The 12,680-nt window shown below is 43.2% G+C and overlaps 1 protein-coding gene across 4 annotated transcripts in view; it reads right to left on the reverse strand.

Moving 5' to 3' along the window:
- Positions 1–12,680, reverse strand: part of Gria1 (glutamate ionotropic receptor AMPA type subunit 1) — a 319,911-nt gene that overhangs the window by 113,314 nt on the left and 193,917 nt on the right. For 3 of the 4 annotated variants that reach the window (XM_052195298.1, XM_052195295.1, XM_052195296.1), the window contains 2 exons: positions 10,371–10,532; positions 7,157–7,324 (listed from right to left, as the gene is read on the reverse strand). In XM_052195298.1, coding sequence (XP_052051258.1) covers positions 7,157–7,324; positions 10,371–10,532 — 330 coding nt within the window. The remainder of the gene's footprint in view (positions 1–7,156; positions 7,325–10,370; positions 10,533–12,680) is intronic. The other variant, XM_052195297.1, reaches the window with a different exon arrangement.

The raw sequence follows: 12,680 nt of genomic DNA on the forward strand, positions 1-12,680 counted from the left end.
GTGGTATATATACACAATGGAGTACTATTCAGCAATTAAAAACAGTGGATTCATGAATTTTTTAGGCAAATGGATGGAATTGGAAAATATCCTAAGCCAGGTAATGCAATCACAAAAGAATACACATGGAATGTAATCATTGATAAGTGGATATTAATTAGCCCTGAAGCTCTGAATACTGAAGATATAATTAGCATATCAAATGATTCCCATGAAGAAGGAAGAAGAGGGCCCTAATTCTGGAAAGGCTTGATCCAGCATTGTAGGGGAGTGCCAGGACAGAGAAAAGGGAGGGGGATAGATAGGAGAATGGATGGAGAGAAGAGGACTTATGGGACATATGGGGGGGGACTGGGAAAGGGGGAAGCATTTAGAATGTAAACAAAGAATATAGAAAATAAATAAATAAAAAAACAAGATAAAAGAAAAACATCATATCCTACTTCAAAAGCTTATACTCAACAAAATTGGAAAATCTGGATGAAATAGGCAATTTTCTAGACACATACCAGGTGCCAACATTAAAACAGGATCAGATAAACCATCTAAACAGTCCTATAACCCCTAAAGAAATAGAAGCAGTCACTGATAGTCTCCCAACAAAACAAAACAAAAAACAAACAAACAAGCAAAAAATCCCAGGACCAGATGGGTTTAGTGGAGAATTCTATCAGACCTTCAAAGAAGACCTATTACCAAAACTCCTCAAACTATTCTATAAAATAGAAATAGAAGGAACACTACCCAATTCATTCTATGAAGCCACAATTACACTTATACCTAAACCACACAAAGACCAAAGAAAGAAAAAGAACTTCAGACCCATTTCCCTTATGAACATTGATGCAAAAATACCCAATAAAATTCATGCCAACCAAATCCAAGAACACATCAAAATAATCATTCAACACAATCAAGTAGGCTTCATCCCAGGAATGCAGGGATGGTTCATTATATAGAATCCACCAACATAATTCACTACATAAACAAACTCAAAGAAAAAGAACATGATTATTTCATTAGATGCTGAGAAAGCATTTGACAAAATTCAGCATCCCTTCATGTTAAACATCTTGGAAAGATCAGGAATTCAAGGCCAATACTTTGAACACAGTAAAAGCAATATAAAGCAAATCAGTAGCCAACATCAAACTAAATGGAGAAAAACTTTAAGCAATCCCACTAAAATCGGGGACCAGACAAGGTTGCCCACTCTCTCCCTGTCTATTCAATATAGTACTTGAGGTCCTAGCCAGAGCAATCAGACAACTAAAGGAGGTCAAAGGTATACAGATTGGGAAGGCAGAAGTCAATATATCACTATTTGCAGATGATATGATAATATAGTTAAGTGACCCCAAAAATTCCACTGGAGAATTCCTAAAGCTGATAAATAACTTCAGCAAAGTGGCTGGATATAAAATTAACTCAAACAAATCAGTACCCTTCCTATACTTAAAGGATAAACAGGCTGAGAAAGAAATTAGGGAAGCAACATCCTTCACAATAGTCACAAATAATAAAAAATATCTTGGTGTGACTCTAATCAAGAAAGTGAAAGATCTGTATGACAAGAATTTCAAGTCTCTGAAGAAAGAAATTGAAGATCTCAGAAGATGGAAAGATCTCCCATGCTCATGGATTGGCAGGGTTACTATAGTAAAAATGGCTGTCTTGCCAAAAGCAATCTACAGATTCAATGCAATCCCTATCAATATTCCAATTCAATTCATCATAGAGGTAGAAAGAGCAATTTCCAAATTTTTCTGGAATAACAAAAAACCCAGGATAGCAAAAGCTATTCTCAACAATAAAAGAACTTCTGGCAGAATCACCATCCCTGACCTCAAGCTATATTACAGAGCAATAGTGGTAAAACTGTATGGTATTGGTACATCAGGCAAGAAGACCTAGATAATCAATAATCAATGGAATAGAATTGAAGACCCAGAAATGAACCCACACTCCTATGGTTACTTGATCTTTGACAAAGGAGGTAAAACCATCCATTGGATAAAAGACAGCATTTTTAACAAATGGTGCTGGTTCAACTTGCAGTCAGAGCCAGGAGGTGGTGGTGCATGTCTGTAATCCCAGCACTCTGGGAGGCAGGTGGATTTCTGAGTTCCAGGCCAGCCTGGTCTACAGAGTGAGTTCCAGGACAGCCAAGGCTATACAGAGAAACCCTGTCTTGAAAAAAACAAAACAAAACAAACACCCTAAGAAACAAAACAAAACAAACAAACAAACAAACAAACAAACAAAAAACAAACTTGCAGTCAGCATGTAGAAAAATGCAAATCAACCCATTCTTATCTCCTTGTACAAAGCTCAAATCCAAATGGATCAAGGAACTCGACATAAAACCAAGTACAATGAAACTTATAGAGGAGAAAGTGGAGAAGAGCTTCAAACACATGGGCACAGGGGAAAATTTCCTGAATAGAACACCATTGGCTTATGTTCTAAGATCAAGAATTGATAAAAGGGACCTCATAAAATTGCAAAGTTTCTATAAGGACACTGTCGATAGGACAAAATAGTAACCAACAGATTGGGAAAAGATCTTTACCAATCCTATATCTGATAGAGGGCTAATATCCAATATATACAAAGAACTGAAGAATTTAGACTCCAGAGAATCATATAACTCTACTAAAAATGGGGCACAGAGCTAAACAAAGATTTTTCAAATGAGGGATAAATAATGGCTGAGAAGCACCTAAAGAAATGTTCAACATTCTTAGTCATCAGGGAAATACCAATTAAAACAACCCTGAGATTCCACCTCACAGCAGTCAGAATGACTAAGATAAAAAACTCAGGTGACAGCAGATGCTGGCAAGGATGTGTAGAAAGAGGAGCACTCCTCCATTGCTGGTGGGATTGCAAGCTGGTACAATCACTCTGGAAATCAGTTTGGCAGCTTCTCAGAAAAGTGGACATAGTACTACATGAGGAACCAGTTACACTACTGGGCATATGCCCAGAAGATTTTCCAACATATAATAAGAACACATGTTCCGTTCCGTTCATAGCAGCCTTATTCATAATAGCCAGAAGCTGGAAAGAACTCAGATGTCTTTCAATAGAGGAATAAATATAGAAAACGTGGTTCATTTACTCAATGGAGTACTACTCAGCTATTAAAAATGATGAATTCATGAAATTCTTAGGTAAATGGATAGAACTAGAAAATATCCTGAGCAAGATAACCCAATCACAAAAGAACACACATGGTATGCACTCACTGATAAGTGGATATTAGCCCCAAAGCTCCAAATACCCAAGATACAATTCAGACCACATGAAGCTCAAGAAGAAGGAAGATCAAAGTATGAGCGCTTTAGTTCTTCTGAGAAGGGGAACGAAATATTCACAAGAGCAGATATGGAAATAAAGTATAGAGCAGAGACTGAAGGAAGGGCTATCCAGAGACTGTCCTACCTGGAGATTCATCCCATATACAGTCACCAAAACCTAACACTACTGTGGATGCCAAGAAATGCTTGCTGAAAGAAGACTGATATGGCTGTCTTCTGAGAGGCTCTGCCAGAGCCTGACAAATATGGAGGCAGATGCTTGCAGCCAACCATTGGATTGAGCATGGGATCCCCAATGGAAGAGTTAGAGAAAGGACTAAAAGATATGAAAGGGTTTACAACCTCATAGGAAGAACAATAATATCAAAAAATCACACCGTGCTGAGCTCCCAGGGACTAAGCCATCAACTAAGGAGTACATATGGCTCCAGCTGTATATGGAGCAGAGGATTACCTTGTTAGGCATCAATGGGAGGAGAGGTCCTTGGTCCTATGAAGGCTTGATTGTTGCCCCAGTGTAGGGGAATAGAGGGAGAAGAGGTGGGAGTGTGTGGGTGGGTGGAGGAACACCCTCATAGAAGCAGGAGGAGGGAGGATAAGATAGGGGGTTTGGGGGGGGGAACTGGGAAAGGGGATAATATTTGAAATGCAAATAAAGAAAATATCCAACAAAAAAGAGCTTGACTTGAGACTCAGGTCTCTCTCTCCCTCTCCCTCTCCTTCTCCCCCTCTTCCTCTCCCTTTCTGTCTCCTTCTCCCTCTCCATCCCTCTCTCTTTGCCAGTTAGAAGAAGGCACAGGGTGTTCCCTTCTTGGAGCACTGTGGGCTTCCTGGTTTTATGCTCATTAATATCCTAAACAGTGTTCCTGGTGGCAGGCAGGGGCAGCTTCCCTTTGTAGGGGAATTTCAGTGGTGGATGTGGGTGCATAGAGTCTATGCAAAGCTCTGTGCTGCCCCGGGCTGGGTCATTATTTTAGGTCACCTCTGCTGGGATTCAGAACAACTTCTGTATGTGTCATCAGACACATACAGAACTCCAGATGGCAACATCTGATCCAAAGTAGGGTTGGTTCTTTGTACTATGCGACCCAAAGGCTGTAGGCACAGGAGCTCTGGAGCAGATCTCTGGGTTCCAAAGACTGGATGCCACTAGGGTTTACCTAGGCGCTGGTGGCAGTTGTCTTCTGGTGGTATGACTCTCTAAAGAAGTGGATCTTGAAGCAAAGTGTCTAGGCGGTCGTTTTGGTGGGGTGAAGGCTTCAGAGGTCAACACTCTAGAGTAATCTACTGGGTCACAAGACAGGCCTGATGCATGGAAGGAGGGGCTCAGGGCAGGGCTTGGCTCTGCCTCTGTGGTTGAGCCGCTGTGCGATCATGGACTCGTCACAGGCCACTCTATTTCTACCATCTCATTTATAAAGTGAGGGGCACCGCAGGCTGGTAATCTCCAAGGTTTCTTATGGCAATAAACTCTTGATTTCTAGGTGATTCACACAGATTTGAAAAAGTCAGTTTTGGACAGATGGTCTTAGGGAAAGAACATTCTGGTTTGTTTATTTGTTCATCAAAGAGACCGAAGGAGTCTCTCGTGGGCTGGATTTGACTTTTTTTCATTGTCCCCAGTGTTTAGTCCCCCTCTCCCCCTGGAGTGCACAGTCAGCTCTTGGGAACTACTCATGGAAGACAGGCACACATGGATTTCAGCTCTAAAACAGTAAGTAATCAGCCTTTACCATGGCAACCAACTCTCTCCAATCCTGCTAGGGCAGAAGCATAGGGTGAGTGGAAGGATATGAGTGAGACCATACAGGAAATAAATGCACTCCTAGAACATTTTTCCCTCCTGTCATTTCCCATGTAGCTCATGTTAAGTAGAAACTAATAATCCTCCTGCCCCTGCCTCCTGAATAGTGGGTCTTAGTGTTTGTGTGGCCAGCTGAGACTTGGGTGCTATCCACCTGGCATCCTCCTTTTCATGCAGATGTCCACCAGAGAGCTGGATAGATATTCTGTGCTCGCTTAGGGAGCCGAGGGGTCATCTTTTGTGCTCCTCATTCAGAGCACTCACTGCCTGTCACTCCACATTGCCTCCTGGGATGCTCCCCTGTCATGGTGGCATCAGAATATGCTTTCAGGGATGTCATTAAGATGAGAGAAGCAGAGGAGCTAGAAGGTTGTGGGACCAAGGGCGAGTCCCTGGGCCTGTCTGAGGCCAGACTCACACTGCAGACAGATCTGTCTTGACTGCTGTCAGGAAGAGCATTTTAAATAAGCTGGGAACAGCCACTTCCTTTTTGGTAATCATTCTGGAACCTGCCTGGTGTCCATTGTAACTGCCTAGTGACTTGGGGGCTGCCCTGCACAGAGACAGGGGAGGGCAGAGGTCTGCACAGAGACAGGGGAGGGTGGAGACCCAGCTGTGGTCATAGTGATGCCCGCTGTGTTTGGAAGGCCTGCTGTCTCACTTCAGTCTGGAGGACATGTCTGCATGTTCTCCATCTCACAGGGCTTTTCTTCAGGGCTGAAGAATAGCTGTGTAGGCACTTTCCTATTCTGTCTCCAGACTGCATATATGGATGTATATCTTGTGTTCATATCTCTCTTGTTTAGAAGTCTCTCTTCTTCCCTGGGAGCTCAATTCCTTCTGAATGTAGGCTTAATGGTGGAGCTGGCCTCACCCAAGGAATGTCATTGGTTGGGGAAGGTGGGTTGGGTTATGAAGGATAATTGTATCAAACTATCTTGCTGTTATGGGGTCCCCTCTGGGCCCATGCTATGTCATTCCTTTTGGCTTCAGTGCAGCCTTCTTCTCACCATCCCTTTGTCTTTCTACCAGAGACAATGCTGTACACTAGAAAATTGAGAATTACAACATGGGCTTGTGGTACTTCTAGAAACTTCTAGAATCTCCAAGAATATTCAAGTACTGGGCAAGTCCCAAAATTTTCTAAAGCAAGAATGTCATGCACTTATTGTACCACTGTCTCACCCTGCAGTCCCAGCAGATGTGTTAGTAACTTAATATTCATAATCTCCACCATGGTGTCTGCATTCTGCATAGCCAATCGATTGGGCTAGGCACAGTTTTCTATTCCTGTTCCTTCACAGTTCAAATGCAAACAAAATTGATGACTGCGGTGCTGAGATGGAAAGAAGTCAAGTCAGAAGGATGAGCAACAGAGCCATGAAGTATGTCTGAATAAAAAAATGAATGAAGGAGACAAGTCTAGTGGTCTGAAGTGCAAGCTTTGTGTGTGTGTGTGTGTGTGTGTGTGTGCAGATCTGTGAGTGGGCACATATGCATACATTTATGTGTAGAAACCAGAGGCCTCTCATTTGACCCAAAACTCATGAGTTCAGCTAGTCTTGCTAGCCAGCCCAATATGGAGATCCCATCTCTACCTCCTGTACGCTGGAATTACAGGTAGGCAATCACATCTGTCCACCATTCATGTGGGTTCTGGGGATTCTAACTCTGGTCCTCATACTCTTATGATAAGCATCTTACCACATCATCCACCTCCCTGGACGAATCCCTGCATATGTATCCCCTTGCTGAGCACGGGAATCAATGGCTTTCTTTTTTCAGTATAAGCACTAATCTGAGAGTACAGCTTTGACACTATAAGGAGTGGCATTGCATTTTCATGGTCCCTTGTCTGTTTTGTCTTACATTTGACTTGGATTCCATACATTTGACATAAACACTATAGTGGCCACTCCAAACTCCAGGCATATGCTTCATTTTAGAGTGATGCATATTGCTTAAGCTGGATGCTGATTTTTCCTGCTTGGCTCCCAAGAGCATGGTAGGAAGGTACCACCGGCCTTACCTGCTGCAGGGCTCTCTGGATGTCGATCCCTTGGCCCCAGGGCACAGCCGGGTTAGCCAAACAGTCCCCAGCATTCCCCCGGCGGGATATATCAATCCTCTGCCTCCTCAGGCTCTGGAAGGCCTCGGCCATCACCTTCACACCATCATAGGTGAGAGCAGAAGTATACTGGGGAAGCAAGGCAGATAGGCAGGTGTCAGAGAGAGATGACAGAGGGGTGAGGTGGGAGGCTGTCTACTCAGGGGAATGAGTTTCCTGTTGAGTAAGGTATGTGGTGATCCAGGGGCTGGGAGCTATTGCAGATCTGTTCACCAGTCTGGCAAATCAGCTCTCTAGAGCAGTGAGTTCATCATGGCCAGTTGTAACTTTTAAAAGCATGTCAGCATTTTAAAGTTTGATGTGATTTGAAAAATGTTTGTTTAGTTGGGAAGAAATACATAGATTAAATATGATATATCAATAGGCCAAATACATGAAAAATCAGTTAGCTCCCTCTGTAAGAGAGTCAACAACTGGGAGCTTAGGAGAACACCTCTTCTAACAGTAAAGGAAATACTATTCCAGGATGAGCAAGCTCTTAATTATCTCTGTGTGCAGCTTTACTTCATGGTAAATTGCATATTCTATAAACATTCCCTCTTGTGGATTAATGATAATGCTTAAGGGTTTTTCTCGCTTGATCAAAGAGCAGTAAGATATGAATGAGACAAAACTGGTCTTACTACCTAGTATGTTATCTTAAGGTCACATGACACAGCTATAGGATGAGTTTATTTTTCCAGTTCTTAGTTGATTTTCTGGGTTGTTATTTTTATAGTTTGTTATTTGTGCTCGCATGTGTGTGTGTGTGTATGTGTGTGTATAGGATGGAGGTCTTCAATTGCTCCTTTTGGTATTGTTGAGACAGAGTCTTTGAGTGAACCTGGAGCTCACAAACTGGCTAGAGCCAGTGGCCAGTGAACCCAACAGATCCTCCTGTCTCTGATTCCCCAGGGTTTAGATTACAGATACATGCTACCATGCCTAGCTTTCTTTGTAGGGACTGGGAATCCAAATACAGATCTTTATGCTTATGCAGCAAGCACTTTAATGACTGAGTTACGTCTTCAGTCCCTTCTAATTTATATTTTTGAGACAGGCTAGTTTGGAATATCCCGTGTAGACCAGGATGACACTGAACTCCTATTCCTCCTGAGTCCACTTTTTAAGGTTGCCATTACAAGCAAACTCTTTTGTTTTGTTTTTTTGTTTTTTTGAAAGCCTGTTTTGATTTTCTCAGAAAAAAATACATTACACTTGGAGATTGCTTGGGCAGTCATAAATTAATCTGTTAGCTCCCATCAGAGTCAATCTTTGTTTTAAAGCATTTTTGTTTAATCAGATACTGTGACGAGTGTTGAAGAAAGAGTTAAATCAGTTTGATCACTGGTGGGATGAAGAGTGCCTCGGCAATCTAGCCTGCAATTCTCAAATAGACTGAGTAGCCTAGAAACATGGGACAAGGATTCACCAATGGTTCCAAGTCTGAGGCCACCAGACTTGGCCTTTGAATTTTTTACAACAGTGTTGCATATAGCCACTGCCATGCTGTCGTCTGACACTGAAGGACAATAGACTGCTCCCCACATCTACAAACATTACCAAATATCAAACAAAACAGGGGTTGGCTGTAAGATGGAGCCGTGAGAAACTGATCGCAGAGCCAGGAGGAGAGCAGCTGAGCATCTATCTCCTGGCAGGTTTCTCTGATGATCTTCTGGGGATATGGATGTGGGGAGCAAGTGTCACCCGGTCCTCTATTCACAGAGGCTCCATCTACAAAGAGAGGGACATTTTTCTTGTACTGGGTAAGATGGTGACAGTGGGTTGGGAACTGTGGCTCTTGTTCAGCATACATGAGGTATTAATTTCTACCCCTAGTGCCACTGGAGTGAAAAGAAAGATGGTGGCCCTACTTAGAATAGAAACTGAATTTTCTAGCTTCCCTTGTAAGCAGCTAAAGGCAGTTTTCTCACATGGGGCTAATGGCGGGTAAGTGAAAGATCTGCTAGTGACTACAGAGAAGGATTCTGTATATGTGTCTGTGTCTGTGTGTATATATGTTCATGTGTGCTTGTGTATGTTTGTGTGTTGAGGTCAGAGGTAGACATAAGGAATCCTTTTCTGTCTTTCTTCACTTTAATTTTGAGACAGGGATTTTTTTTTTCTGAACCTGGAGCTCAACAATTTGGCTAGACTGGCTCACCAGCAGGCTCCAGGGACCCTCCTCCACTGCCTTCCCCGTGCTTGGTTACAGGTGTGTGCTGTACCTGGATTTCGATATGGCTGTTGGGGATCCAGCCAGGTGCAGTGAGCACTTTACTAACGGAGCCATCCCTCAGTCTCAGGAGAAGAGTTCTTAAGAATAGCAGCTGTGCTTACCCTCCTCCTATCCCACTGTGTTATGGTTTGAGCCTGGAATATCTTCTCCCTCACCAAAGAAAACCCCTCATGGTGAAGGCATGGTCTCCAGAGATGAGGTTTGGATGGCAACTGTATCATTAGGACACTGACATAATCTGTTCACACATTCAAGAGATTAACCCACCAATGAACTCATACCCCAATGACATCGTTGGGAAGTGGTGGAGATCAGAGGCAGGGGTTTCCTTGGAGGAAGTAGGTCACTGAGTATGTGCTTTTGCAGGCTAGAGCTTATCCCTGGATCTTTCCAGAATTCCCACTTCCTGGATGCCTTGAAAAGAGCCCTTTCCCTCCATTGTATCTTTCCATCACGATGCTCTTGCCTTGCCATAGCCCGAAAAGCAATGGAGCCAGCTGGCCACATGGTGAAACCATGAGCCAAAATAGATCTTTCTTCCACTGAGACAGATTTGCTCTGGTATTTTGTCCCACTGACAAAAATCACCTATCAGATGCTGGGTGGAATGCTGACATCATGGCTGGAGTTCATGTGGCCTTCTTGTACTATAAATCAGATGTCAAATGCTAAGTATAATGGAATAAGACTTTGGGAATATTTGGTGAATGTGCATCAATGGTACAAGTCCTGGGCTGCCAATCTCTGTTATATTGGGATGCCTGACCCTCATGCTGATGTTGCCTTTTGCTTATTAGAAGATCTAATTCCTTTCTGAAGGCTAACATGCTCCACTCTTCAGGAGATGGTTAAGGAAGACAAAAGGGGGTTTGGGTGGGGTATCCGTTTTCACACCTTTGGCCTCTTCCAGTCCACCCTGGTGTGGTCTCGAGCATCACTTGTCCTCCATTGCTGCATGATTCTGGCTGGGATGGTGTCTGTGTAGTTCACCAGTTGGAAACCTGTCACATTGGCTCCACTTTCCTTGAACTTATTTAAGTCAATGTCCATGAAGCCCTATGGAAGGAGGAAAGGGGAGAGTCAAAACATGTTCCTGGGCAGTCTCTGTCACCACAGTGCAGACTCATGAGGCTTTCTCTCCTGCTCCGCAGGACAGAGCAGACTGAATGTAGACCGCAGTGTCTTGTCACCTTTGAGTTCCCTTCTCATAGATTTTCTTACACAAAGTTGGTGTAGAGGCCAAGATGGCAAATCTAGAATGTAGGAAGGCTGCTTACACTACTTTGGACCAAGAGTCTTTGTTCATTTGTTTATATAATGGAGCCTGAAGGCTGAGGAAAGAATGAAGTATACACCATGTCACCAAAATGTCAATCAATGAATGGCTGGGATTTAAAAAATTGCTATTATTTCTTTTAGAATTCCATACAGTTTATTTCATCATACTGAACCCTCCCACAGCTCCTTCTGTATCAACTCTTCCCTACCCAGAAACTTTGTGTCCACCTTTTTATGTTTTAATCCACTGTGTTCAATTTGTACTATACTTGGGTGTGGGGCCAACTTCTGAAGCATGATCAACCTACCAGATTTTCTTCAAGGGCACCCCAACTCTCCTAGCCCCTATGAAGTGCCAATAACTTCTTGGCTAGGATAGGAATTTGTGCCTTCCTCTCATCTTCACATTGGGGTTTTGTCTGGCTTAAAATTGTGCAGGAGTTGTGTATCCTATCACAATCACTATGAGTTTATATGTGCAACTGCCCAATTGTCTGGAGAATATTATGTGCAAAATTTGTGTGCTAGCTGCATGTGCCATTCATTGTGTGTGTGTGTATATATGTGTGTGTGTATGTGTGTGTGTGTGTGTGTGTGTGTGTAGATCAGAATAAACTGTGTAGAGATTATTATTCTCTCCTTCCACATCTATATAGCTTCTGGTGATTGAACTAGGATTAGGATTCTGGGCTAGTGTGACAAATCTTTTTTCTTCTGAGTTATCTCAATGGTCCAGATTCATTCTCATTCTCTCTCTCTCTCTCTCTCTCTCTCTCTCTCTCTCTCTCTCTCTCTCTCTCTCTCTCTCCCCTCTCTCTCTCTCTCTCTCCTCTCATATACTACTGTACCTTGACTGAAGTTTCTCCTCCTTCCTTTCCTCCCAGTCCCTCCCTACCACCTCTCCTCTCCTTAAGACTCTTAAGATGACAAGGTATAAGAAACAAAGGGAAAAAATCTTGAAGGAAGGTTGTCCTTGGTCACCATCCTGCTTCACCTTTGGAGAGAGGAAGCATCTGAAGTGTGCTGGGAACAAGTGCCTGCTAGTTTCCCAAGGTCACCAGCCAGTCTGTAAAAGGGGCTTGCTTCTGATGGGGGCCTTCACCTCTCACTGTGTTCTTTCATGTACAGCGAACTGGACCTGTTCCCCCAGAGGAGGCCTGGCCACCTCTGACATCCATGAACGAGTCTTGATTCCCAATGGAATTTCTTTCCAATTCAGCAAAACTCACTCAAAGTCAGGAAGCCTTGAACTTAAAAGAAAGCCTTGCATTTATATAACAAATTCAACAATGAACAGTACTTTCATATCTGTGGCCTCATTCTACTCCTTTATAAGGTGAAGCTTACTTGTCTGTTTGCCACACACAGAAACCAAGACTGAGGGTTTGACCTGGGAGGGTCAGTTCCCACAAAGCTGCTCACTGAGTTAGTTACGAGGAAGGGATCAGAGCTAAGGTTTTTGGTTAAATAATTCACTCCTTTCTCCCTCCAAAACGTCACCACCAAACACACTATTTTGAGAACGTCAAGTGGATAAGCTCCCTCCCTTCCTTGTGGACCTTACATTCTAGTAGGGGAAATCATACTGTAGGCAAGAAAACATACCACACAATGCTGTGTAGCTGTGTGTGATCTGTAGTAGCCATGTATCTATGAAGAGAGATAAAGTGGGTTTGTGGATGGGGAGAGAGTCCAGATGACCTGCTTGTGGGGTGTCATTGGCAGAAGTAGAGTCCCATATGTGAATTATGGGATACATAGGTGAGGCACACTGAGCAAAGGCCTAGGGGGTAGGAGGCTGCTTGGGATGTTCTAGAAACAGCAAATGGGGCTGGTGTGACTGGAAGGCGTAGTGAGAAAGATTTCTGGTAGGAGATGAGGTCAGACAGGTGCAAGCAGGGTCACACACAGCTTGTGCTAACTTAT

The sequence above is a fragment of the Apodemus sylvaticus genome, chromosome 10 (assembly GCF_947179515.1).
Source record: "Apodemus sylvaticus chromosome 10, mApoSyl1.1, whole genome shotgun sequence".
In the NCBI taxonomy this organism is placed as follows: Eukaryota; Metazoa; Chordata; class Mammalia; order Rodentia; family Muridae; genus Apodemus; species Apodemus sylvaticus.